Genomic DNA, 26813 nt, shown 5'->3' on the forward strand with positions numbered 1-26813 from the left:
CACGAGCTGTCTGTCCATAACCCTTCTGATTCCAAATCTCCCATTTCCTCCTGGTTCAGCCTGATGCGTGTCCCCCAATCCGGACAAACCTGCCTGAGAAATAGACACCCCCCCCCTCCTTAAAATTAGCCTGGCCGCGGTCTCTCTTCTCTTCCCCCAAGACCGGGTGCAGAGAGACCAGCGGAGTTTCTCAACTTGAGTTTCTCTAATAAATCTGCGCTCCGTTGGGTGTTTATAAATTATCTCCTCGCTCTTTCTTGTTTTTTCTTATAATAGAAACATTTTCCTTCCATCAGGAATTTCTGGCACCGTGTAGGGATGATTTAGAACAAGTCATTGAATTTCTACCTCACCGGTGAGTCCTCAAATCATGACCATAAAATCCCCCGCACTTGATAAAAATGTTCTCTTCGGCAACAACTTAACTCTGCCTTCTGCTGCCTCACCGCCCCCTCAGCCTTGCACTGAAAATCCAAGACCCTGGTTCTCTCCCCTCCTTTTCTCCTTTCTCTCTCTCCCTTTCAGCCCCTCTCCCATTCTCCTGATTCACTTTTAAAGGACCAAGGGGCCCTACTGGTAGTTTCCCCTTGGCAAAAGCTGATGGTTTCATTTTTGCAAAGGTTAGGGTAAATGGGATCCCCCAAAAGCACCCTTCCCAAAGCAAAGCACTCTGGTGAATAAACAATGGCTCGACTGTGTTTGTAAAGCCTCTAACCTTTGTTGTTAGAATTTTTCTTTCTGTCTGTCTCTCCCTCCCTTCTTCCTTTCCTTTCCTTGGCCAGTGAGCTGATTCAGGAGGCCGTTGGTTGGGACCCTGGGACTGGGGCCTTCTAAAACCAGGCCACCATCCCCAGCAGGCCAGTAGGCTGGGAAAGGCTAAGGCAGGAGAGAGTGGCACCCACTCAGCTCGGCCCTGTATGCTGTGCCTCTGGAGCCCCAGGTCCTCAGGTCTGTGGAGAGAGTTGGGTTTAACTACTACAGGCTCCCCCAGGGGAAAGGAGAGAAAATGGGGAGCTCTGTGGCCTTGCTGCATCCAAATCCCCTCTATCCCAAGGTCGGTTTAGGCAGTGACCATGGCTCAAAGGATGCTGAAAGCCGCAAGGTGCTCCTGCCCCACACGTACAGTCTTAAAGCCCCTACCTAGAGCAGAGGAGAGGACAGCACAGGAACGGGACATCAAGACCAAGCACGTGGGCCTTGGTGGGCGCCCAGCAGTGGCCGCCGAGGCCCTTCCCTCCCTTTGATGTGCTGATGGGCGTGGTGATGCCCGCTCACCCTAGGGTGCTGCAGAAGGTGCCTGGGAAGGCTAGGAGCCAACTGAGCTTCGTTAGTTAAGGTCCCAAGGCCTGGGTGCAGGAGTGGGACAGCCCAACCTGGTGTCATCATGCTAGTAACACCAGGCCCCTCTCCCATCACACAAAGATGGTCCCCCAGGGCACTGACTCGAGTCATTGCCCCCCTCCCCATCCCAGCACTGCTCTCCAGGTCAAGAGGGTTGTGCAGAACTGCAGAACTGGCCTTTGCAGGGCGAACTTTGCTTTCTGCTTCACCAGTGCCCATTAACCAGAAAGTTTCTTTCCCCCCTCCTGGTCCCTTCTCATGTCTTCCGGGACCCCTGCTCTAAAGAAAATCCTTGCTTGTTTGTTTAATGAGGGAAAGTTGGTGAGTGGCCTGGATGGGGCAGAGAGGAGGTGGTGTGGAGGGGGGGGCTCCAGAAAGGGGATGGGGGCAGGTGCTGGCCACAGCTGAAGGAGGCGAAAATCTCGGAAAAGTCACCGTTTGCGCCGAAAAAAAAACCCATAATCGTTCTCATTTCGGCTTCGTCACCCCCACCGCGCTGCAGTCGGGCGGTGGGGCGATCGAAGCTGCAGTTTTATAGCTGTAGAGGAAAGAACTCGTAAAATGCTAACAGCTTTTATGCGCTGCGGCATAAACAACAACAGACTCCGGCTTTATTGCGTTTTATAGTTTGTTAAAGAGTTTACAGCCGTTTTTTGGGGGCCGGTTACCCAGCCAATTCCCTCCACACGATAGTTAAACCTTTATCAATAATAAGGAAATTGATCATTAAAGCCTTAAATATGACTACCTCGTTTGTTTGAAAATATGTTTAGGAGAGGAAGCTGTATGATTTGATAACTTGTATTAAAATACCAATTACATTTATAGGACCTTTTAAAACTCGGCGCAATTAAACCGTGTTCTTTTACATTTTTCCGAAGCGACCCTGACATTTAAAAAGACTCCAACTGCCTCGTTAAAATCGCGAAATTAACAGCGTGCCTCCGCCTGGCGCGCTGTGTATGTGTGTGTGCGTGTTTTTTTCCGTGACTCCCCCACATCAGTCTTTGGGGGTGGTCTGCGAAGGTATTTGATTTGTTGTGAGGCGAGAGATATCTCATTAATGTAGGTAGTTAAACAGATTTAATCCGTATTCATTCTCTCTCTCACCCCCTCTCCCTCTCCCCCTCTCTCCCCCTCTCCCCCTCGCTCTCCCTGGGTGTTTTTTTTTTTTCCCCCTCCTTTTTTTTTTTTTTTTTTTTCCGCGCCCTCCTCACTCCCTGGCGCTCTCTCGCTCTAGCTCTCTCTCGCGCTCGCTCTCTCTCGCTCGCACCCTCGCTCTGCGTTCTGTCCGGGAGGAGTACGGAGAAGCCAATAGGATGCGGGGTCTCTAATGGATGCAAATGATCATGAAAAGACAGTGCAAAATATGAAACAACTCATTTGCAGGGAAGTAAATCACCGAAAACTGTTTATGAACTGGCATCCCTTCTTCGAAATGTAAAGCGAGGACCTCTTTAAGTGGCGGTATATTTTTGTTTGGGGGGTGGGGGTGGGGGGAGGGCGAGCGAGCCGCGGCTGCCATGCAAGCTTAGACTTTTGGAGGCTTCGCTGTCCTTTTCTATTCCTGGAAATCACAAAAAGTGTGGCGGCTTCGAGATCTTCTTCGCCTTTTCTTTCTTTTCTTTTTTCCCCCTCCTCCCTTTCCCTCTCCTTTCCTGGCGAGGGTGACTAGGAGCCGGCGAATCCGCGTTTTTTTTCTCTCTCTCTCCCTCCCTTTCCCCCTCCCCACCCCCTCCCCAACAGCCCCCAACTACAGCCGCCGCCGCCGCCGCCGCCTCAAAATTCAATAAAATGAGCTCTTATTTCGTCAACTCACTGTTCTCCAAATACAAAACCGGGGAGTCCCTGCGCCCCAATTATTATGACTGCGGCTTCGCCCAGGACCTGGGCGGCCGACCCACCGTGGTGTACGGTCCCAGCAGCGGGGGCAGCTTCCAGCACCCGTCGCAAATCCAGGAGTTCTACCACGGGCCGTCGTCGCTGTCCACCGCTCCCTACCAGCAGAACCCGTGCGCCGTGGCGTGCCACGGGGACCCGGGCAACTTCTACGGCTACGACCCGCTGCAGCGACAGAGCCTGTTCGGTGCGCAGGATCCAGACCTGGTGCAGTACGCCGACTGCAAGCTCGCCGCCGCCAGCGGCCTGGGCGAGGAGGCCGAGGGTTCAGAGCAGAGCCCGTCGCCCACACAGCTCTTCCCCTGGATGCGCCCGCAAGGTGAGCTCGCGGCGGGGACGGCCGGGGCGGAAGGGAGACCGGAGGGCCCGACGCCGGGCAGGGGGCCGGGAAGGCCGGGAGCATTTCCTGAAGCTCCTGGAAGACGTGCCTGCTGCGTTCCGATCGCCTCCCGTTTCTTTCCTCATCCCTTCCTCCCTTCCTTCTTTCCTTCCTTCTTTCCTTCCTCCTTTCCTTCCTCCCTCCTTTCCTCCCTCCCTCTCTCCCTCCCTCCCTTCCTTCCTTCCTCCCTCCCTTGCTTCCTTCCTTTCTTTTTTGTTTCCCTTGAAAGGGGGTCGCTAAGCGACATTTCCTGAATCCATAAACCCCTCACCCTGCCTTACTTTTCTTCTTCTCATCCTTTTTTTCCCCTTTTAGTGTTTTATGGGGGTAGTGGAGAGAGGGTGGTGGGAGTGGGGGCGCTCAACTTTTGCACTTCTCAATTGCTTTATAGTTTAATTACCCTGAAGAAACTTTTCTTCTGGGGCAGAGGCTCTGGGGGCTTTTCAAGGTGGGTCCATTCGTCCCCATCCTGGCTTTTTAAATTCTTATATCCTCCTCCCCACCCCCCCTTCACATCCTTCCTTCTAAAGTTTATGGCACTTTTAATAGATTTGAACCACCCCTACCCAACTCTGGTGCTCGTTACCAGGGGAGGGGGCTCCCCCTTTCTGGCTCCCTTAGATTCAGTGGTGTCTGACCCCCCTCCCCCCCCCCCCCTCGCTCCTCTGACCGCGGCCTCCCAGCGCCCCCGCCCCTGCGCGGGGTAGAAGGTCCCTTGCCCTTATTATACTGGTCTCCTAGGCTGGTTCACGAATCTTCCAACCTTCTCCATCTCTGCCCCCTCCCCCATCCTCCCCTCCCCCCTGTCTCGCCCTTTCCCCCATTCCCAGCAGCCGCCGGACGCAGGCGAGGCCGACAGACCTACAGCCGCTACCAGACCCTGGAGCTGGAGAAGGAGTTCCTATTTAATCCCTATCTGACTCGCAAGCGGCGGATCGAGGTATCGCATGCGCTGGGACTGACAGAGAGACAGGTCAAAATCTGGTTCCAGAACCGGAGGATGAAGTGGAAAAAAGAGAACAACAAAGACAAGTTCCCCAGCAGCAAATGCGAGCAGGAGGAGCTGGAGAAACAGAAGCTGGAGCGGGCCCCGGAGGCGGCGGACGAGGGCGACGCGCAGAAGGGCGACAAGAAGTAGGCTCCAGCTGGGACTGCCAGGGCCGCGGCTGCCCTCCGTCCGCGGGTCCCCCGACCACGCCGCCGTCGCCCGCCCCCGCCCGAGAGAGCTCTGGCCCCGCGAGCGGGGCCGGGAGCCTGGCCTCCCGCCGCAGCGTCCCCCGCCGCGCCAGTCCCCGCTAGTGGTAGTATCTCGTAATAGCTTCTGTGTGTGAGCTACCGTGGATCTCCTTCCCTTCTCTTGGGGGCCGGGGGAGGGAAAAGAAAAGGATTTTAGGCAAGGACTCCCTCGCCCTGCGAGGGTGAGCGGCTGCGGCCTGGCTGAGCCCCCCACGCCCCCGCCCCGTGTAAAAAGCCTCCTTGTGCAATGGTCTTTTTTCCTTTGAACGTGCTTCTTTGTAATGACCGAGGTACCGATTTCTGCTAAGTTCTCCCAACAACATGAAACTGCCTATTCACGCCGTAATTCTTTCTGTCTCCCTCCCCTTCTCTCTTCTCTCTCTCTCTCTCTCTCTCTCTCTCTCTCTCTCTCTCGTCCTCATTTCCCCCTCCCAACCCCTCTCTCCCCGCTGCCCTCCCTAGCTCGCTGGCTTTCTCTCTTGCTTCTCTCTTTTCCTCCCAACACCCCCGCCCCCTTTGGTTTGGCAATTTCGTCTTAAGTGTTTCTCAAAAGAGGTTACTTTAGTTAGCATGCGCGCTGTGGGCAATTGTTAAAAGTGTTCTTAGGTTTACTGTGAAGAGAATGTATCCTGTATCCGTGAATTGCTTTATTGGGGGGTGGGAGGGCTAATTATATATTTTGTTGTTCCTCTATACTTTGTTCTGTTGTCTGCGCCTGAAAAGGGCGGAAGAGTTACAATAAAGTTTACAAGCGAGAACCCGAGACTGGCCCGGCCCGCGCTCCTCATTTGCCCCCGGCGTCTTGCAGAGCTGGGGGGGAGCCGGTCACCGGGCTCCTGCGCCCTCCAGGCCGGGCAGCCCAGAGGAGGGGGCGGGGGCTGGAGGCAGGTGGTACGAGTCCCTTGGCCCAGGGGCGCAGGGGGTGAGGGAGGCGGCTGCGCCTGATTGGAGGAGAGAGGAACGGGGGAGGGGAGCCCAGAGAAACCCCCTCCCTTCGTGTTCTGAGGCTGTCTGCCCGAGACCCAGGCGCCCAGGCCAAGCTGGAGAGATGCGCCCGGTTGGTGGCTCTATCCCTCGCCACCTCCCCTTTTGTTTCTGTGGGCCCTCTCCTGTCTCCTGTGTGTGCATGGAGGGGGGGGGGTGGCTGGTAAAAGTGGAGCGCAGGGCCGTTGAACAAGCTTATATATTTATTCCCCCCCACACACACTGGGTTTGGGGGGGGGGAGGAGGAGGAGAGGGGAGATGCTCTTCCCCACCTCTCCCTCTCCAAGAGTTGACCACCTTCGCCCAGCTCCGAGGTCGTGGCTCGCCGCCTTCCTTCCTTCGCTGCCTCTGCTTCTCCGGCAGCCACGCTCGACTGAGGCATCCGCCTCCCGGAACCAGGAGAGCAGCATACCCAGGCCGCCCTCCTCCCTTCCTTTCTCTTCCCACCCACCCCACCCCCTTCCTTTTTTATTTTCAAACCTTTTTTTTTTTTTTTTTAAGCCAACAGAAACCGCAGTATCCAACGCCTGTGGGCTGGATTCCGAGCCTGTAGGAGCACCCACGAAGCCTCACTCCATCCCTGCCCGTATGTCCGGGGGCACCCAGAGAGAGCCAGGAAGCCAGGCTCACCTCCGCTCCTCACCTCGGGAGAACAGGACCAAGTTTCCCCAAAGGCCCAGCCAGGCTGAATTGGCCCAGATTAATAAAGACCTGCCCTGCCCCCACCCACCCACCCACCCACCCAGTTGCGGGCAGTCCCTGCATTTGTTTCTCGCTGGGTAACCGGCTGGGGAGGTGGGTGTATGGGGGGGGTGACAACACGGATCGCTCTGAGGTTATTTATTTTCCCTTCTACTCAATCCCTTCCTCCCCAAATCTCGCCTGCAAGCTGCCTCCAGCCCAAGGGGGTCGGCAGCGGCCCTTGAGCCCCCAGCCCCAATCCACAGAGCTTGGCTTTCCCATTCATTATTGATCATATTTTATAAATCCAACGCCACACAATTTTTTCCACATTACCGGGAGCCGTGGGGAGGCCGCCGGGCCATTGGCGGAGGGCACGTCACGTGGGCGGGTCACGTGGTCCGGAGAGGAAAAAGGGGGTCCTTTTTGGTGTAAATCTGGACTCTAATTCTGTAATATATCAAGGAATCTCGTAAAACCGACACTAAAACGTCCCTGCCTACAAATCATCCGGCCAAATTATGAGTTCATTGTATTATGCGAATGCTTTATTTTCTAAATATCCAGCCGCAAGTTCGGTTTTCGCTACCGGAGCCTTCCCTGAACAAACTTCTTGCGCGTTTGCTTCCAACCCCCAGCGCCCGGGCTATGGAGCGGGTTCGGGCGCTTCCTTCGCCGCCTCGATGCAGGGCTTGTACCCCGGCGGGGGGGGCATGGCGGGCCAGAGTGCAGCCGGCGTCTACGCGGCCGGCTACGGGCTCGAGCCGAGTTCCTTCAACATGCACTGCGCGCCCTTTGAGCAGAACCTCTCCGGGGTGTGTCCCGGCGACTCCGCCAAGGCGGCGGGCGCCAAGGAGCAGAGGGACTCGGACTTGGCGGCCGAGAGTAACTTCCGGATCTACCCCTGGATGCGAAGCTCAGGTAACGCCGCGCACCGAGCCATCCCGAGCCGCAGTGGCCTGGGCACATTCCCCGGAAGGCGCCCCCTTCCTGGCCGAGTGCCCCTTTCCGCGTCCAGAATGCTCCGGTAGGAGGTCGGCCGTGGGGGACGCGGCAGCCCCTCGGCCGCAGCCCGGCGCGCCGCCCCCACCCCCATTTTTTGATCGGTGCTCTCAGGCTCGTTCTGCTCCCTTGGCGGATCTCTCTCCGCCGACGCCGTGGCGCTCCGAGCCCCCGCCCGCCCCCCACCTTTCCTCCCGGCCTTTTAGCTTTAAATATTTATCAGCCGCGCCGGCACGGGCTGGAGACGAGGCCGTTTGTCTTGTGGAGGAAGGCTGGGGTTTGCAGAGAATAGCCATTAGGGTCTCCCCCCTCCCTTCTCCCTTCCCCCGCCGGGGATCTCAGCTCTGGGTGTGTCCCCCAGCCCCAGCTTGGAGGTCTGGGGAGGGGGCCGCAGCGCTCAGCAATTCTCCCCTCCCCCTTCCTTCCCAGCCAACCCCGCTCCCCCATTATTCCCTTCTGGACAATTAGAGGTGGGCTCTAGAGGCTTGGCGGGAGGAGGGGGTATGAGAAGAGATGAAGATCCAGCCAGGGACACAGAGCCAGAGAGGCAGGTGGAGACAGGGGGGCTGAGATCAAGAGAGACGAGGCTCCTGACCCCCCAGTGAACTTGGGAAGGGGGAAGCAGAGCTAGAGAAAGGGTGAGCAGCCTCATAGGAGTACAGCTGGCTTCCTCAGGTGCCCCCTCCTAGGGTTCCTAAGTGCCTCTGGAGAAGTGGCCAGCAAGTTTGCAGGTATCATTCCAGAAGGGTGAATGTCCTCTTAGGAGAGGGTCTCTATGGAGCCAAATCAGAAGTTAGAGAGTGCAGGCCACTGAAGAGGCTACTGCAGGAGCCCCAAGAGAGTAGAGTCTCCTGACTAGCCCGAACCAGACATCTTTCTTAATGCTTTCCTGGTCTCAGGGCCCAACCCCAAGGTTCAGAAGGCCCAAGACTTGTGGTCAGAGGCTCCTAATCCAGCCAGAAGCAGCCCAGCTCCTACACCATCAGTATTGGCGGTCACTGTCCCCATTACCTGCTCCATAATTCAACTGCCTTTCCAGTTGATTTATCAAAGCCCAAATTTTTCTGCTCGTAAACATTTCACGTTGGCTTTTATCTGACTTGAAATTAGGGCCCCTAGTCCCTCCTCCCACGTCTACTTCCCAGGAGGGCTGGCATCGGCACCGCCCCCAGTGCAGCCTCCCCCAAGGCTCCTCAGGGTTTTGGCCTAACCTGGAAAGCTCTCCTCTGGCCTTCAGCCCCCACCACCCTGATACTCCACGTTCCGCCCCAAACCAGGCTGCTGTCTGCCCTGTGCCTTCCTTCCTGGAGGCCCAAATACTGATTTGGAGAACTGGGTCGTCTGGGCAGGTGGGCAGGCAGGACAGCTTGGCCGTCTGAACCTCAGCCACTCACTGGAAAATGGTCATCAGAGGGCAACTGCTCTCAGGCCAACTCTGAGCTCCAAGGAAATCTGCAAATTCTCACCTCCGCCTCATACCACAACAGGCTGTGTGTGTGTGTGTGTGTGTGTGTGTGTGTGTATGAGAGAGAGAGGGGGGGGGGAGACTAGGTCTATAAGGCTCCTTTGTTTCCTTTTCTTTTTGGGAAAAGCACTCAGGTCAGGCCTAGAGCCCCACTCCAGGGTCACTTCTATGGTTTCCATTGCCCCATTGCCCTAAAGACATCAGAGTCACTATCCAAAAAGGAAAGCTTGGGGCCCTTGGTCCCAGGGGTGATGGGAGGATTAACCTTCCTTCATCCCACAAGAGTCAGCAGGCTAAATCTTTCATCCAGAAGCCTGAGGCTGGAGGACTTTCTGGGTGGAAAGTGGGGATGTTTGCCTCAGGAGGCCTGTAGAAAAGCCTGCACACACTGGGGGTATGGAAAATAAGAATCTGGCTTAGTGGAGAAATGGGCTCTCCCAACCACTTCTCGTGGCTTCTCCTACATGCACTGACTATTCTCCTTTAAATATTATGTGCAGGGACTGACCGAAAGCGAGGGCGCCAGACCTACACCCGCTACCAGACCCTGGAACTGGAGAAGGAGTTTCACTACAATCGCTACCTGACCCGCCGGAGGCGCATCGAGATCGCGCACGCGCTCTGCCTCACCGAAAGACAGATCAAGATCTGGTTCCAGAACCGGCGCATGAAATGGAAAAAGGAGAACAAGACGGCGGGTCCTGGGGCCACAGGCCAGGACAAGGCCGAGGTGGAGGAGGACGAGGAAGAGTGAGAGCCGGAGAAAGGGCAGAGGAAGAGAGCTGAGACAGGGAGAGAGGTGAAGCCCAGCTCTGAGAACTGATCCAGGAAACTCAAATTAAATCGGGAGGGGAAAACTATTTAAATAGTGGAAGGCAGTTGAAAAGTTTTTAAGGAGAGAAGGTGAAATTTTGGTTTCTTAACACTGAAAAAAAAATACTACCTATAGAAACGTCCGTCGGGTTTGTTTTGTACGATATGAGGACATCATCTACCTGTTCTGTAGCTTTCTGGGATTTGCCGCCCCTTTTCTATGTCGCTATTGTAAGGTCTTTGTAAAATCTTGCTGTTTTGTAAACCCCTTTCTTTGACGCTGTCTTTGTGGTCTGTGGGTCTGGACTTACAGTGTGTGGTTTCCGTCCTCCTGAGCCCCCCTGACTTCCCAGTAGCGGCACTGAAGGGGCCTTAGGGAGCCCCATGGACCCACCGACTAGCTCAAGTGTCCCCTCTGTGCACCTGGCCTGCCCGATGCTCCTTGTTCCCATGAGCCCCCGTGATCCTCTTTACGTTGTGTGTGTACCTGAAGGATGGAGAAATAAAACACAATTTAAAAATGAACAGATGCCTTATTTTCTGTGTTTCCCTAGAACCAGGGGTGGGGGACAGAGAGGGTCAGGGTTATGCATCCCAGAGCCTCTTGGCTTCAACTTCTGCTGCTAGTCGTTTCTTTCTGTGCTTGGGGTCGGCTCTCTTTCCTCCTCCTTGCTCTGGGGGCTACTAGCCAGCGAACCCTGATATCACACACACGTCCCCTTTACACACTCTGACATACACAAATGCACGGATGACACACATTCACAGGCTGACATCACACATACAGAAATATATACATCGCCACACACAGTCGCCAATAAACACCCCCACTCGTACGTTCATAAATAAACATACAGGCATCCACACATCCTAACTCGACCCGGGGAACGCACGCATTCACGTTCACACACACTCACGAGTAAACACACATTCACACTCACTCACAGAAACATTTATGCATGCCAACGTACATTCACACGCTGGCTTATAAACACGGATTCACATTCGCCCCCCAAGGAAGCACATCCACGAGCCCGCACGCCCAGTCGCGCACGTTCGCAAAACAAAACGCCCACAGTTACGCGAACTCTTCCTCGTCCAGGCCTTCAGACCAGGCTGGGGCCCAAACGCAGAGCTGAAATCCAAAGTGTTAGGCCCCATAGGAAGGAAGAGTGGAAGGAAAGGGAAGGTGACCCCCCCAGATCCCCTCCCGCTTCCTGGGCGGCGTTGAGCAGAAGCCGGGCCGGCGACCAGAGACGCACGGCCGGCCCAAGGCGGCCTCCAAAGCCGGGGCGCTCCGGGCTTCCCGCTCACTAGGCACACATTTTCCGCAAGACCTGTTCGGTTCTTTTATTTCCACCTCTTTTGCTTTCATGCATTTTAATTTCTCTCATTCTGAATTAACACAGCGATCCGAACAATACTTTAAAATGGTGGAGAATGAGCCCTGAGAACGAGAACCTGAGCGGGGCAAGTTTACCCGGCTAGTGTGGCCGCAGCCGGGCGGCTCGGAGCCGGTCGCGCCTCCCACCGCAGCTCCGCCGGCTTCCTCCGCGCCTTGCTACCCGCGGTCCGCGCGGCCGGCAACCTGGAATCTTCTCCGGAGTAGAGAGAAAGAGAAAAAAGAGAAAAAAACATGTGTGGGGGGATGTTATTTCGTTTCCTGCATCTGGGCGCTGGTAGCTCAATTCAAAATACAGGAGTATTTCAGGGGACCTGGGAAACACGGGGTGGATTTTGTTGGTTGTTGGTGGTGTTTGTTTGTTTGTTTTCCTCCAAAACACCCCTTGATTGAGGAACGTAAACCTGGAAGACGGCGCCTAGGCATCTAGACCTGTGGAGCTGAGGTTTAGAATTTATTCGATTATAAGCCTTGGATCCTTTAAATGTAAAGAACAGGTATGGGGACAGAGGGGGGGGGGGAGCAGTTTGGAAAGGAAGTGCATTTTAGGAGGACCTGTTTAATTTGAATTTGTAAGTAAAAGTCCCCTGAACCTGCAGTTTCCCCCATTAATGACCGCAGAACCCCCTGAGAGCACACAGAGCTGTCATTGGGAACCTGGGCGTGCGGGCATTTGGGCGCGAGAGGCAGGGATCCGGCTTCAGCCTCTTCTAATTTCTGGGGTGCAGAGGCGAGAATCTGGCTGCTAGACTGTCTGCCTTGGCCTCTATCAGGACTACCTTTCTTCCCCGGGGCAAAAACTAGGCCCTGGGGGGTCTAGGGCCCCCACACCCGCAATGCCACAAGCCTCACAGGTGGGGGTCTTCCCATCTAGAGGGCTGGGAATGAGGGGGGCATTCAGAAGCGGAGAGGGGGCACTGAAGCTTTCATTTTGCCCTGATGCAAGTGGCAATTCTGGATCCCTGCCGCTGCTCCCGACTCACCCCAAAACTATCTTAGAATGGCCCCTGTGTGGAGGATTTGGGGTGAATTCTTACTAGAAGAGGGGGCAGAGCTCCTGTGAGAATAGGGAGGTTCTGGAAAGAATCCCCTTCCCAGATGGACCCTTGTGGCTCCTCTGCCTGATTCCCTGCACCCCAAATCTCACCCCTTCTCATATTGGGGTTTCCCCAAATAGCGAGAAGGAGAAGAAAAGAAGATGGCGACTGAGAAAAGGGTTGCTGGTGGAGCAGCCATGAAGAAATGCAATAAATTCCTTGTTGTTTTATGAAAATTTACAACTTTGTGATAGAAGTTTATGAGTGGTTGAATCCAGCGATTGGCCGGCGCCGGTCATGTGGCCGGGCGATCGTGAACATGAACTTTTTATCATTTCCCTGGTGGTTATAATGCAGCATTCTTTTGGACACCACACCTAGGTCGGAGCACTGTCGTCCTTCAGGGCTCCAGCCTCTTGATATTTTTATACTTCAGTATCACTCGATAAAGAAAAAGAGAGAGAGGAAGAGAGAGGGAGAGGAAAGAAGACAGAGAGAGAGAGAGAGGGAAGGAGGGGTGGGAATTACACAAAAGAGAGAACCAAAAATAATTTTAATTTCTAAGTTGATTTGCTTGCTGATCTGGGATTTTAGTCATCATGGAGGGTAAATGGACAATCTGCCCAGGACTGCAGCCTGATACCATTTTTCAAAGCCAGAACTTACTCCATTTTCTATGCAAATGTCAGAAAAGCGAAACACCCTCTCTCCCAAGTCAGAGAAGGGGAAGCGACGGCTCTCAGGTTGGGACAATATTATCTGGAAGATGAAGAAGAAACAGAACGCTTTTCCCCCCTCCTTCCTCCTCACCCCTATCAATCGGAGGAAAGAAATCCCAAGGTCTACAAAGGTAAGGGAGATTCTACAATTCTCTTCTTATTCTTTTGCATCGATTTTGTAGGGGGTGGGGCTTGGGTTTGTCTCCGTCTCCCCCCCTCTCTCCAAGACGGGGGCTGAACCCCACCTCTGGGCACTTCAGAGAGAGGCTTCCCAGGAAATTCGGTGGCCGGAGAGAGAGGGGTGGCTGCTTCCTGGAGGGGGAGCCAAGGCAGGGAAGACGGGAGGAGGAACCGAAAAGGGACCACGGAGGCGAGCTCTAAGTCGCCTTTTTAAGCTGGGAAGAGAGGCTCAAGCGAGGGGGCTGCAAAGGAGAGGATGGGGGCGTCTGGGCTCCAGGGCGCCCTAGAAGCCTGTCGCTATGGCCTCTGTGGGTGCGCGCCCCCTCCCCCTCCCACCATCCCCCCCCCTTGTTCCGGCCTCCCCCAGTTGCCCCCCGCGCAGTTCTCTTGCCCGGCATGGGTATCGGCGGTTTCCCGGCGGCATTGGCACAAGGGGAGGTGGTGCCGAGGGACGTTCTGGTCTCTGGAGGGCCTGGAATGTCCGCAGAGGCCCGCAAGGGCGAGGAGTCGGCGGCTAGAGGGACACAGAAAGAACAATTCACAGAGAAATGCTCATTATCTCCCTTACGGAGACATTTTTGAAATTCAAGGGCTGTGGGTGGAGGCACCAACATGGAGGGAGACCCCCTCCCCCCAGGAAGCCAGCCTGAGAATGCCCAGGTCTGTCGCCACTCCCGCAGGAGGGAGCGTCGCTCTGCAGGGAGACAGTTTTGTGGTTTTTAACGCGGTAGGTCACAGCGTGTTGGTGTCTGTGCAATATTGATTCTATTCCTTGTGTTTTATGGGTGTGTGGATTTCGGTGGAGGAAACTGCCATGTGTGTGTCTCAGGTGGGAGCACCTCAAACTTTCCCCGGATCCAACCGTGGTGATTGTGAAGAAGCTGTGGAGTGTGTTGTTGTGTTTGAGGCTTGTACACAAAAACAAAAACAAAACAGGGAGGGACAGAGAGAGAAGAAGAAGAAGCAGCAGAAGAAAATCAAAAAGAAAACCCAGTTAGGGAACCTGATGGTGTCCGGACTGGAGAGCTGCCTGGCGCTGAGCTCAGACAGCTAGTCCTGTCCCTCCGGCGCCTGATTTCATTCTCCAGCCAGGCCTCCTGGGGGTGGGGAGGAGGGGGGAGAAGGATCGTTGGGAGGGAGACCGAAATTCCTAAAGTAGCTGGTGGGGTGGAAGAACGGGAAAGCTGGTGAGAACCTAAAAACAGAGTGAGTGAGAGGGCTTCTGGGGAAGCTGCCAGCGGAGAGATAAGCGGTTTGGGGCGTGGAGGGCAGGAGAGACTATGATTTAGTTTGGTTTGCACGAATAGGTGATTGCTTTCCTCTTTTTAAAAACCAAATGCAGAGCGTTCGGCCTGGGGCCTCTGGTGGCCCAGGGATCGCGGGGGATGGGGGTCGGTAGGGGGATATTGGCATTCTGGATCCTGAGCTGGGAAGAGAGGGATGCAGGCCACTTGTGGCGCAGGAAGGGGGTCCCTGGAGGCACAGGTAGATGCCTAGAAGCAGGCCCGGACTGGGTACCTGCAGGGACCCTCGGCTGCACAGCGAGAGAAGTTCTCGGCCAGCACCCACGGTACTCAGGGCCTATTCTCAAAGGAAAAATTCCCCAAACCCATCCAGACTGAAGGTCTTTTTCTCCTGTAGTCTTGGTGTGGTTATAAATCATCCCTTAGACAGTTTGCTCTGACCCAAATTATGCGGTTTGCTGCCATCTACCGTCCGTTCGGAGACATGCGGCTTCGGCGCCGCAAGCCGGGCGACACTGCCTGAACCGTGCGCGACGCCCGGAGCCCCTGCTGCTCAGGTTCGGCGGGTTGCGGGGACTTCGGGCCCAGATTGTCGCTTTCCGCTGGATCCTGGTACCCGCCATTCCGCGTGTGGATTAGAGAACTAGTGTCCCTTCCTCCTGGCCCGCCCCATTCCAGCTCCAAACCCAGCGGCTGGCTGGGAAAGCGGCTTTTTCTAGGACATATTTAAAAAGGACTAATACTGCATCCCGCGGGCAGGGGGCCCTGAACCAAAGGGTTGGGGGATCAGAGTCGAGAGTCCTCACCCTCCTACCCCTCCAAGGCTACAGAGGGGATCATCCGGGCCGCTCGGGAGATGCGAGGCCAAGGCTGTTCAAGGTTTATTTGGTTTTCTTTTCGGCCAAAGGAGGGGGCCAGCAGGGGAGGCGCCGGTCCCGCAGTTCCACTCGGCTGTCTAAAGACAGACCGGGTCTGTGTTCTCCGGGTTGGCCGGTGAGTCCGTGGTGAAGGAATTGAGCCGAATTTTCTGGAAACTGTTGGTGTCTGCAAGTGAGTGTGGGTCCCCTCCCCCATTCTCGACCGTTTCAAGCAAAATCGACACAAACATGCTTTGGGTAAAAATTGGGAGTGGGAGCAGGGATCAATCATTAAGGAACCAGACCATTGTGATTTCCGTTCCTGCAGGACCCCTCACACCCGCTTAACCCGACTGCTCTCCCAGAAGGGGGTGGCGAGGGCAGGGGTACGGGGCCTCCGCTGCCGAGTTTGAATATTGGCCCCTGTCTCACGGGTTACTGATTAGCTCGGGCTTTCAAGCCGCAGGAGGAAGCTCTGGCCGCTCCTTTCAAGGTGCTGTGGCCCCAGTTCCTGGGCGGGGGCTCCAGGAAATTGCCTGCGGTGCCAGGCAGGCCGAGGTGTTACTAGGGTCTGGGCCAGAACTGCCGAGGTGGAGGGGGGCCGGCGGTGCTGGGGGGCAAACCCAGCGGCTGTGGCGCCTCCAGAGTCTGGACCACAGGAGAGCTGCCCTTTCAGCTTTTGGGCAGAAAGAGTGACTTTCCGAGGCCAGAAGGCCCGGCCCAGTGCGGAGGCCCTGAGGGAGCCTGCCCGGAAAGTCTCGGGCCCCTCTTTCTTGTGGGCAATCCGAAGGACAGGTAGGGAGGGAAGGTGGCTGGTACAGGGGGTTGAAACACTTTGGGGCTCCTGGGGTGCCCGTGGACCTGGGTGCCGGGAACAGGGAGAGTGAGCTGAGCGTCACCGCCCATCCCACCCCCCAAGATCAGAGACGGTGCCGTTCATTTGCATAATGGAAATGAGGTCTTTGTACCGGCGCTTTGGGCGGCCTAATTTTAAGGCAATATCCCTGGTAAACAGCTCCCCTAGGTTGGGAACTCCCTCTGGGAACATTTATGTTTCCCAAATTCAGAGAACCACAGAGTCTAGGGGAAGAATTGAGTCGAGTTATTTTCATTCGCTCCATCCCAGCCAGAATTGGGAGTGGGCTGGGGGAAGATGTCCACAACCCAATGAGCCGGAGGTGGGGGGAGCTTTGTAGCTGTGAAGAAATGGGAAACTTGGACAGTGTCTCAATCCTCCTCTCCTCCGTACACATACAGGCAAAAACCCCTCCCTGAGGTTACCGGTGCAGGAGAATTTTACTCAGTTGCTGAGCACAACTCGGACATTTCCCTGGGAAATGAAAATGCGTGCGCATCCAGAGGAGCTCGGATCTACAGCATAGAATATTACAATTATAAATTCTGCCTGTGGGGTTTCTGTACAATCCTTCTGTTGCGTAGTCAAGACTTGGTACACATTTATATCCATCTCTCTATATACATACTTCCTCAATGAGGCTGGGAGAGACACCCCAGACTGGCAGACGGCTGTGCCTGCTGGGTATTTACATATTCCCCCTTGGAGACAGACAGACGGCAGTGGACCGAACCACAGACAGATTCGTAGAGATCTGGCTCCAGAGACCAGGCGGCCTCTGGCCGGGCCCTGTCTGCTCTTTCTCCCAAACAAACGGATCAGACGAATAAACGCTCATAAATACCTCTGGGCTTAGATAAGAGCGATGAGGCGCTATTTCTTTTCATGCCGGACTCCAGGCGCCCAGGCCCTGCTTCGGGCTCCATCTCGTGACAGGCAACCTGCAGAGGTGAGGTTAATTTGGGGCTGTGGCTCTAAGGATAAGGAGATTATTTTCATGCTTCTGTATCAGGGAAGTCTCCCTGTCTTACAGCATCCTACTTAGTCCCGACTCCACAGCAAAGCCCACATTGTCCATTTCTAGGAAGGGGACACTGTGACCAGGGAGGAGGCAGGACAGATATGGCCCAAGGCCTAGCCTCAGTGGCAAGGAGGAGGGAGGTGCATACAGGCACCCTCCTGACCTTGCTCCCCCAGCCCAAATGTTCCCTGTTCCTCTCTAGGAGTTGGCCCAATCACAGCTAGATTGGGGGCACTTAGGATTCTTCATCATTAGAAGACTTGAGTTTATTTTCTTAAATTTTGATAACCCCCTTCCCACCCCCCCACCCAAGTTGGGCTAGGAAGTGATTGGTGGGACATCCAGGGATCACTATGTGGCCATGAAGGTATAGCCTAGAAGTGTTCCCGAGTTCCGGGATCCTTGTAGGCCACTGTGCAACCAACCAATTTCCCGCTTTTGGTCACCAAGCGCAGCCCTTTCCCTAGTATCCCAACCACTTTCCCTAGTATCTTGTGCCATCTTTTGTGGGCAAACCTGGCCCACAAAAAGGAACCCAGAGCATGAGACAGCACACAGTCAGCTGGCCCCTTCATCATCAGATTTTGTCACCCATCCTGACTCATTCCTGAACTCAGGTCTGAACATTATCGACCTTTAGTGCCTGGCTTCCATGTGCATAGTTAGAATGTTGAAAACATATTGTGATTCAGTCTTCCAGCCTGGCTTCAAGGCTCATTTTCCTTAGATGAGAGAGAGAGAGAGAGAGAGAGAGAGAGAGAGAGAGAGAGAAACAGAGATGAGCACTCTTTCTCACACTCAAGCCTGTGCAGCAGCAAAGCTGGTGATACAAATATGAGATGTGGGAGGGACTGGAGAGACACTGAGAGTCTGACAGAAGGGTGGTGAGCCTCTGGAGAGGGGATTCGGGCTGATAGTTGTAAGCTGCCTGCTGAGTCCCCAGGAGGACCTGAACACCTCTCCCTCCTTATAAAACTAAGCCCAAACCGAGTCTTGGGGAAAAAAAATCATTTTAAAGAGACCTTCCAGCTTCTGGAGAGACCTGGAAAAGGAGCAAGGTCCCCTCTCTTCCCGGCTGTCTCTGATTGCCTCAAATATTAGGCAGTTTTGAGGACCCAGAATTGGAGGGGGAACAATTTCTTCCCTGTACCCAGACGTACTGAGATATCTTTGATTCTTAAGAATCTGTAGCCCGGGATATTCTAATGATTTGGGGGGTAGGGGGTGGGGGTGGAGTGAGGGTTGCAGGCAGGGTAGGGATCAGGGGAACCTAGGCTGGGGGATGTCCCTTCCTCTTCCTCTCCCTATCCCACAAGTGAAGAGAAGGCTATTCCCTTTCCCCAGTGCCCCTTCCCATTCCAAGAGCAAGCAGCAGATGCTGGAACCAGGCAGGACGTCTTGGGCAGCAGCCTTCCAAGAAGCTCCTAGCCTCGCTTAGCTTAACCTAGCCACAGAGCCGGAGGGAGAACCTTGGGCTCAGACCCTCCTATTTCCCAGACTTCTGGGTCCTCTGGGCTCTGGCCTGCCCTTCAGACCATAAGAATTGTGAAGAAGCGAGAATAATAAACCCAGGCTTGGAGGAGACAGAGTAGACCTGAGAAGCAGGAAAAACAGTTTTCACCTGGGAAGGAGAGTGCTTCGTCTTCTTCGCCTCTCTTTCTGAAAGCGATGCTAAACAGTGAACTCTTCTCCTTTTCTACCTACACAAGACCCTAGAAACAAACCTTTTCCTTTAGTTCTCTCCTCACCACGCGGAGATTCATTCGGGGGACATTTACCCACCCTTCCCTTGAGGGAACGGGGCTCAAGCAAGGCAGGGGTTAACTTTTCTGAAAACACAATTAACTTTTTCCTATCCTGCGTGGGGAGGGGAGGGATATATTTATTTAATCACTGGGGGATGGGGTGGTCTCAATCCAAATGCTCCCTCCTCCCTCCAAGGCACAGACGCCTCTTTCGCAGATCCTACGTAGGTGGAACAGGACGCGTTGTGTTGTCGGGGAGAGAGAGAGAGAGAGAGAGAGAGAGAGGAGAAGGAGAAGAAGGAGGGAAAAAAAAAAGGTTGATAGGTTTGTGCGCGGGTCCCTCGCGCGGGCTGCGCTCCTCCTGGGTGCTATTTGACAATTCCTGCCTCTGCCATTGGTCAGTGTTGGATCAGATGGTTGTATTTCCTTCTGGCCCTCACTGGCACCTCGCCATCCCCCCTCAGCTAAAACCCAATCTCAGATATACTACTAATAGGCGCGGCGCTCGGACTATAAAACACAACAAATCATAAACCCGGCGGAGCAGCAGCGGCCGAGCGCGCCTCCCCTCCCAATGAGTTCCTATTTCGTGAACTCCACCTTCCCCGTCACTCTGGCCAGCGGGCAGGAGTCCTTCCTGGGCCAGCTACCGCTCTACTCGTCGGGCTATGCGGACCCGCTGAGGCACTACCCCGCGCCCTACGGGCCCGGGCCCGGCCAGGACAAGGGCTTTGCCGCTTCCTCCTATTACCCGCCCGCTGGCGGCGGCTACGGCCGAGCGGCGCCCTGCGACTACGGGCCGGCGCCGGCCTTCTACCGCGAGAAGGAGTCGGCCTGCGCGCTCTCGGGCGCCGAAGAGCCGCCCCGGTTCCACCCTGAGCCGCGGAAGTCAGACTGTGCGCAGGACAAGAGCGTGTTCGGCGAGGCGGAGGAGCAGAAGTGCTCCACCCCGGTCTACCCGTGGATGCAGCGGATGAATTCGTGCAACAGTGAGTGAGCCCTCCCGCGGCCGCCCCGACCCCCGCGGGCCCCCACCCCCGGGGACAGAAGTAGCGCCCCCACCTCCTTCCCGCCCCCCCCCCCGGGGTGCTGGGTGGGCATCTCAGTTAGGAGCTAAGGGAGGACTGGGCGCCTGCCCCGGGTCTCCCGCTCTGTCCTCTGGCCCTCAGGAGTTACAAAGTTTGCAAAGTCCCAGCTGCACTGGGAGCCAGGGGGAGCGAGTGGGCTCTCCCGGAGCGCCACGCCAGAGCCGGATTCCGGGGCAGGGGAGGGGGCAGGGGCCACAGCCACTGGCGTGGCTTTCCCTCGTGCCCCCAGCCCTGGTCGGGTCCCCCACCCGAACACGGTTCCATTAAAAACGGAGTGCGTCATAGGAAGGGGGGCGGCGTGACGCTGGCGAGGGAGAGTTGAGTCTGTCCCGGACTGTGTTTCCCTGGGGGTCCGGGGCTGGGGAAGGAGGAGGCACCAGGAAAGGGGTGGTAGTCAGAGGAGGGAGGGCGCATAAGGGGAAGAAAGGGAGAGGGAGCAGGCGCAGGCAGGCGGAGGGGGAGAGAAGGAGAAGCAGGCGCCTGGGTCTCAGGTTGGATTATTTGTCGGCCTGAAGTCCCAAATTGATGTCCATTAGCGGGACACGAAAGTGAGGAGCCGTTAATGCCGACTATGGATCGATCCACGTCATTACGGATTAAGGGCTGGAATCTATCACAGGGTGGTGGGGGAGCCAGATGGAAAGAAAAGATGAGGCTAGGAAGAAACACACCTGGCCAGTGCTTCCCCAGCCCCTCCCCCTCGGCTCAGGTGGGATTTTAAGCCCTCCTCCCATCCCCCACCTGGAGTCTAGACCAGAGGCACAGGCCTGGGAGACCCGGAGGGAATCTGGAGGGGGCGCTGGAGGAGTGAAAGAGGGGGGCGGGGGGAGCAGGGAACTCTCGGAGAGCGGAGGGCATCCCGGGACAGGCTAGAGTCCATGTCTGAGGGTCGAGTGGGGGAGGGGGTTCTGGCCCCACTGACCCCAGGCCTCAGCATCTTCTCTCTGCGTAACAGGTTCCTCCTTTGGGCCCAGCGGCCGACGCGGCCGCCAGACCTACACGCGCTACCAGACGCTGGAGCTGGAGAAAGAGTTTCACTACAATCGCTACCTGACGCGGCGGCGGCGCATCGAGATCGCGCACGCCCTGTGCCTGACCGAGCGGCAGATCAAGATCTGGTTCCAGAACCGGCGCATGAAGTGGAAAAAGGAGAGCAAACTGCTCAGCGCGTCTCAGCTCAGTGCCGAGGAGGAGGAAGAAAAACCAGCGGAGTGAAGGCGTTGGAAAGGGAGGGGGGACGCGAAGGGAGCGGCCTGTGGGGAGCCGAGGGCCTCGGAGAGCCCCCGAGAAGGCTCTGCGGGCGGGGGACCCGGGGGACCTGCTCTCTAGCGCACGACACGTGCGGGGGGGCCCAGCGCTCTTTGGACGCCCCCGCCCGCAGAGCTCTCATTGGGTGCTGGGAGGCCCTGCCGCCTGAGCCCACCCAGCACCCTGAGCGCCCCCTCCATCCCTGCGGGACCCGCTTCAGCCCCATCAGGCTCCCCTGTGAGAACTGAGGACCGGACTCACTTGATGTTTCCTGGAAGCAGAGCAAAATGCTCTTGTCCGTGTCGCGTCTCATTTCGTCCATGTCCCCGGTGCACGGTTCAATGGTAGATTCGCAGTCCCCTCAGCGGGGGCCTCGAAGACTCCCTGACCCCAGACCTCTCTCCCACCCCCTCCTTAAAGCCACTGGAAGGAGCACATACTACCTAGAAGTAAGAAGAGGAGCCTCAGAAGAAAACAAAGTTCTATTTTATTAATTTTCTATGTGTTGTGTTTGTAGTCTTGTCTTAGCTCTGGACGTGAAATACTTCGGTAATAATATTAATATTATTAATAATGATGATGATAATAATAATAAAGACGTTAAAACTCGCCGCTCGGTCACCTCTGCTCCTCCCCTGCCACTCCCCCACCCCCAAGGCCACCCCATCGTCCCAGTGCCGGAAACTCCGCAGCAAAGGCTGGAGCCCTGGTCGGCCCCAGCGGGCCCGACACGACTCGGAAGTTACAGTTGAGATAAAGGCTGGAGCGGTCCCGCCCAGGCTCCCGCGCCGCGCCTCGCCTCGCCTCGCCAGTGCTGAGGCTCCGAACAGCCTCTCCTGGTGCACACTTGGGGGACGGAGAAGGGCCGTTTCCCTCTTATTCTCTAGCTTTTCCTCGTTTGTCCGTGACACGAGGGACGACCGAGGCCCCGAGCCCGGAGCCCCTGCAGAGACAGCCAGGAGGGTCTGGCGCCTCAGCAGCGCCTTGCTGTCCTCACGATCGCAAAGCCGGTAGCCTTTGGCCTGTCCACATGGCCTGATCTCCTCCCGCCTTGGCCCTCGTCTCCCGGCCCGTGCCTCTGGAGACTAAAATCGGGGCCACCGGGTATCTCTCCGCGCGCAGCTCAAGGCTCCAGGCGCCCCTTCCTGCCTCAAGCAGGAGCTCATCGACAAGTAGGGGAATTTGAAGGCGCCGGCGGGCGCGGGGTGGAGGGCACGACTTTCCCCTGCTCCTTGGACACTTGAGGGCAGGAGGCCAGGTGATGGGGCATTTTGGTCTCATGCCCTCAACCAAAAAAACGACCCATTCTCTCCCCACCCCCACCCTCACCCAGGCAGCAATCTGCGGACACTGTTTTCCTTTCTTCCTCTTCCCTCTCTCTCGCTTTTTTATTTTTAAAGAAAATAGCCATCCGGCAGAAGGAGCCCAGCTGCGGCGGTCTTTGGCCGCCCAGCGTGCTCAGCAAGGCGCCGCTGGTCCTCGGAACCCCTTTCCAGGGAAGATGTGGGCCTCGGAGCACACTCTGAAACTACCCAGATGCCAGCAAGGGGCCTTCAGTGGGGCCTCCCAATGCAATAGCGGGCATCTGGTGGAAGGGTCTTGCCTTCATCCCAAACTCTCAGAACCCCAAACCCCAGGCACCTACTCTGCTGCTGTTTTCCCCTAAACTAGGCCGCTTAGCCCCAGCCCTGTTCCTCCTCTGGGGTCCCTGTCCTGCTTTGCCATTTTCCGGGCCTGGGCTAAGGATGAAGAGGAAGTCAGGAGGAGGATTCCAAACTTCTAAAGGGCACAGAAGTGAAAGCTTCTCCGTGGAACCCTCGGCCCAGCCCTGCCAGCTCCGCCTGGACGCTATGCATGGGCCACAGCAGTCCAGGCAGGAAGCAGGCCGGGCTGAACTCAGGGGGAAACGCATTGCAATAATTGTTTTTCACACATCTTCCAACCCTCCCCCCACCATTTCCTTCCCCAACTCGGAGACTTGCAAAGCCCACATAAGGGAAAAGCGACTCAGTTTTTGATCATCTCATCCAGAGTGAAAATAATAATAATGATGATGACAAGGAGAAGGACACCAGTAGTCTAACACCACTTCCAAGAAAGTGGGTAAAGGCTCAACTGGGTCCCTCCTCTAAAAGACTCAACTCTGCGGGTGAGCCTGGCCCAGGTTTCTTTTCTCGCCCGGCGTTTGCAGGGAGCCAGCAGGGAGGCAGCGGTCGCCGCCATGGCAGTCTGCGGCCCGCGCTCCCGCCGATCGCCGGGAGGTGGCGCGCTCTGCTCAGAGGCCGCCGCCAACCTTCTCCCGGTTTCTCCCCCTTCTCCTTTTTTCCCCCTCTCTCGGAGGCTCGCATTGAATCGGCCCTAACGATTCTCGGATCGTCATTATTTGTAACCATAGAGCATGAATTACCTCTTGAGGTCATCAGCGAGAATTTACGACTGGTCAACAAAAGCACGTGATTCTCTAACGCCCCCCCATCCCCCTTCCAACCCCCCCCCCCATATTTGGCCGCATACATAGCAAAACGAAGTACAGTGCATCGCTATAATTCATTAATACATCATAAATCGTGAAGCACAGGGTTATAACGACCACGATCCACAAATCAAGCCCTCCAAAATCACCCAAATGAGCTCGTACTTTGTAAACTCCTTCTCGGGGCGTTATCCAAATGGCCCGGACTATCAGTTGCTAAATTATGGCAGTGGCAGCTCTCTGAGCGGCTCTTACAGGGATCCCGCTGCCATGCACACCGGCTCTTACGGCTACAATTACAATGGGATGGACCTCAGCGTCAACCGCTCCTCGGCCTCCTCCAGCCACTTTGGGGCGGTGGGCGAGAGCTCTCGCGCCTTCCCCGCGCCCGCCCAGGAGCCCCGCTTCAGGCAGGCGGCGTCGAGCTGCTCCCTGTCCTCGCCCGAGTCCCTGCCCTGCACCAACGGCGACAGCCACAGCGCCAAGCCCTCTGCTTCGTCCCCCTCCGACCAGGCGACCCCGGCCAGCTCCAGCGCCAATTTCACCGAAATAGACGAGGCCAGCGCATCCTCGGAGCCTGAGGAAGCGGCGAGCCAGCTAAGCAGCCCGAGCCTAGCTCGGGCACAGCCAGAGCCCATGGCCACCTCCACAGCCGCGCCCGAGGGGCAGACTCCGCAGATATTCCCCTGGATGAGGAAGCTTCACATCAGCCATGGTAATTGTCGCTTTCGCTCCCTTTTTTGTCTTCCCCCGGCTTTCCTTCTCTGCGTTTGGGGAGGTTGGGGGGGGGGGAGGCGAGGAGAGCTTGGCTTTTCCTCAAATATAGATTTATTTTTTTTTCCGGGGGGGAGAAGTCTCTAAGAGGGTCCTCACAGCTCGGGGGATAGAGCCAAAGAAGGTCTAGGTCTTTAGCTGGGGAGGAGTATTTTTAATCATTTGTCTCCAGATTCGGCTAAGGTTTTATTCGCCCAGCTGTACTAGCTATAGGATGAAGGATGGGGTTTATGTAACGTGGGGAAGGGTCGTGCTTACCCCCGAAATTTTGAGGCTGCTGCTAGCAAAGGAGGGGCGAGCAGTAAAACGAGCTTTCCAGGGCAAAAGTGCAGCCGCTCTCCTCCCTCCCGGGGCGAGCGGCCGCCTGAGCCCAGCGAAGGGTGAGGCACAGGGAGGGAGCAAGAGACAAAGCCGGGCGCATTCACTGCCGGCAGAAGTGGGGGCTGCAGGAGAAGGGGGTGCAGAAGCGAGCTCGGATGCGGGCGTCTGGAGTGGGGAGGATTGGAGCTGCGGCGAGCTGGGTGCCAGGGACGCCTGGGTCCTGCTCCACGCCCCTCTCCCATCCAGTGCCCCCCTCCCTTAACCGGAATAACATTGCCTCGCGGCTCTACTCTGTCTGCTCCAGATATGACCGGGCCGGACGGGAAAAGGGCCCGGACCGCGTACACCCGCTACCAGACCCTAGAGCTGGAGAAGGAGTTCCACTTCAACCGCTACCTGACGCGGCGGCGGCGCATCGAGATCGCCCACGCGCTCTGCCTGTCCGAGCGCCAGATCAAGATCTGGTTCCAGAACCGGCGCATGAAGTGGAAGAAAGACAACAAACTGAAAAGTATGAGCCTGGCTACAGCCGGCAGCGCCTTCCAGCCCTGAGCCCGCCGGGAGGAGCCCTGGGTGGCCCAAGAGCCCTTGCCGCCCCCAGCCCTGGCCCCTCCAAGCCTCCCTGCGCTGCCACTGCCCGCTGGGGACCGGTTCCCACGAGCCTGCCTCGCCCCGGCCTTGTGTTACGATTTTTCGTTCGGTCTTAGGTCTTCCTGTGGCTCCCTCTCTCCTGGACTGGTTAATCTTGTTATTATTGTTAATAATAATTATTATTATTATTTTCCCTCCATGCTCCCCACGCCCCTCCACTCACCCCAAATCCGCCAGTATTTCTGAATGTTCGTGTCTGTGGTTGCACTCCTTCCCCCAGGAAAGAAAGAAACTCGCATGTTTAATGTGAACTTTCCCCTCCCCATCTGTGTTCTTCTAACTTATTTATAAAAGGATGATCGCTGTATTTTGAGTTTCAGCTTGAAACTTCTCTAAGGGGCAGCAGTTGAGGTGGGGTAGTGCCGCAGCGCCCTGGCCCAGCTGAGCTGGCCTCCGCGATGGAGTCCATGACTGTCTCTTTCCACCCTCCTCCTCCTCCCTCCCCACTCCCCAGGCCCAAGTCTCCCAGTGGCTTGGTCCTGGGGTGGGAAGGGGGCAGGGAGGGCCAAAGAGGGTGATATGGAGAAGAGGGAAGGTAAACCTTGAGAGTAAGGTTCCTGCCGCCTGGGTAGGCCCCACAAGGCCTGGCCTGGGAGTGTAGGGAAACAAAAATAATCCTCAGTGTAAAATGTCTTGTGTATTTCTCTGTGAGTCCATGGGTCTGGAGTAGAGGGCCCAAACCTTGTAAATATGGGGATAGTCTGGGTCAGACCCATCCCCTCCCCACCCCCCCACCCCCAGTTCGCTTCTAAGACCATTTGTAGTGAGTGAGTGGATGCTGTGCTACGTGTGAAATCTGTCTTTGCCTTTGCCGGGCCTGTCTCAGTGATTCGCTTTTGGTATTTGTTTGTAGCTTTCCTTGAAGTCAAATAAATGTTTCCCCTACTCCACTGCCCTCCCACTTGTCTTTTCTCTGGGGGCCTGCCTCTCCCATCACCGGGCACACCCTAGACCATTCTTGACAGATCTGGGGTGTAGGGAAGGGAAAGCAGGGTGCTTGCCAGCAGCCTCTCTTAGCCACCTACATCCCTGGCTTGGTCAGCGGTACTTGGGCCAAGGGATAGGCTTTCCCCCGTCTGGGGGACTGGGAGGCCCAGAAATCCCACACGGGGCTGGGGTAAGGGAAAGGCCGAGCTGGACTCTACCCTGGCCTTCCACCAGCCAGCCAGAAAAGCCTCTAGAAACCTCTTCAGGGAAAGCAGTTTAGGCCTAAGTCCTGTTAGGAGGCTCCTGGCCTTTTGGGAGTGGTACAGGCCTGCTCAGATCCCCTGGCCCCTGGCCCAAATCCCAATTCAGCTCTGCCACCCACTAAGACCAAAAAAAAAAAAAAAAAAAAAAAAAAAAAAAAAAAAAAATCAGCTCAATTTCAAAGGTTTTCTCTCAACCTCAGTCTTCTC

The 26813-nt window shown here is 56.1% G+C and overlaps 4 protein-coding genes across 4 annotated transcripts; all 4 read left to right on the top strand.

Annotated features, from left to right (window-relative positions):
• Positions 1-3135: 3135 nt before the first annotated feature.
• HOXB8 (homeobox B8) lies at positions 3136-4757 on the top strand. The gene is made up of 2 exons (XM_042966399.1): positions 3136-3559; positions 4450-4757. Exons 1-2 carry the CDS (start codon positions 3136-3138, stop codon positions 4755-4757), a joined length of 732 nt encoding a protein of 243 aa, XP_042822333.1.
• Positions 4758-6941: 2184 nt separating this feature from the next.
• HOXB7 (homeobox B7) lies at positions 6942-10325 on the top strand. Its single transcript, XM_007085726.3, has 2 exons — positions 6942-7441; positions 9488-10325. The coding sequence occupies exons 1-2, from the start codon at positions 7042-7044 to the stop codon at positions 9739-9741; spliced, it is 654 nt and encodes a 217-aa protein (XP_007085788.2). The 5' UTR covers positions 6942-7041; the 3' UTR covers positions 9742-10325.
• Positions 10326-12762: 2437 nt separating this feature from the next.
• Positions 12763-21802, top strand: HOXB6 (homeobox B6). Its single transcript, XM_042966841.1, has 3 exons — positions 12763-13089; positions 19358-19850; positions 20905-21802. The coding sequence occupies exons 1-3, from the start codon at positions 12916-12918 to the stop codon at positions 21162-21164; spliced, it is 927 nt and encodes a 308-aa protein (XP_042822775.1). The 5' UTR covers positions 12763-12915; the 3' UTR covers positions 21165-21802.
• A 1968-nt stretch (positions 21803-23770) lies between these two features.
• Positions 23771-26417, top strand: HOXB5 (homeobox B5). The gene is made up of 2 exons (XM_007085728.3): positions 23771-24385; positions 25070-26417. Exons 1-2 carry the CDS (start codon positions 23824-23826, stop codon positions 25315-25317), a joined length of 810 nt encoding a protein of 269 aa, XP_007085790.1. The 5' UTR covers positions 23771-23823; the 3' UTR covers positions 25318-26417.
• Positions 26418-26813: the final 396 nt, after the last annotated feature.

This window comes from Panthera tigris, chromosome E1, assembly GCF_018350195.1.
Source record: "Panthera tigris isolate Pti1 chromosome E1, P.tigris_Pti1_mat1.1, whole genome shotgun sequence".
Taxonomy (NCBI): Eukaryota; Metazoa; Chordata; class Mammalia; order Carnivora; family Felidae; genus Panthera; species Panthera tigris.

Excerpts from the sequence above, each read along its gene's own strand:
- HOXB6 (XM_042966841.1), top strand. The coding sequence starts at position 12,916 with ATGCAAATGTCAGAAAAGCGAAACACCCTCTCTCCCAAGTCAGAGAAG. Across the intron at positions 13,090-19,357 it reads AAATCCCAAGGTCTACAAAG|GCGCGGCGCTCGGACTATAA; the intron begins GTAAGGGAGATT and ends TACTACTAATAG. Across the intron at positions 19,851-20,904 it reads GCGGATGAATTCGTGCAACA|GTTCCTCCTTTGGGCCCAGC; the intron begins GTGAGTGAGCCC and ends TCTGCGTAACAG.
- HOXB5 (XM_007085728.3), top strand. The coding sequence starts at position 23,824 with ATGAGCTCGTACTTTGTAAACTCCTTCTCGGGGCGTTATCCAAATGGC. Across the intron at positions 24,386-25,069 it reads GAAGCTTCACATCAGCCATG|ATATGACCGGGCCGGACGGG; the intron begins GTAATTGTCGCT and ends TGTCTGCTCCAG.
- HOXB8 (XM_042966399.1), top strand. The coding sequence starts at position 3,136 with ATGAGCTCTTATTTCGTCAACTCACTGTTCTCCAAATACAAAACCGGG. Across the intron at positions 3,560-4,449 it reads CCCCTGGATGCGCCCGCAAG|CAGCCGCCGGACGCAGGCGA; the intron begins GTGAGCTCGCGG and ends CCCCATTCCCAG.
- HOXB7 (XM_007085726.3), top strand. The coding sequence starts at position 7,042 with ATGAGTTCATTGTATTATGCGAATGCTTTATTTTCTAAATATCCAGCC. Across the intron at positions 7,442-9,487 it reads CCCCTGGATGCGAAGCTCAG|GGACTGACCGAAAGCGAGGG; the intron begins GTAACGCCGCGC and ends TATTATGTGCAG.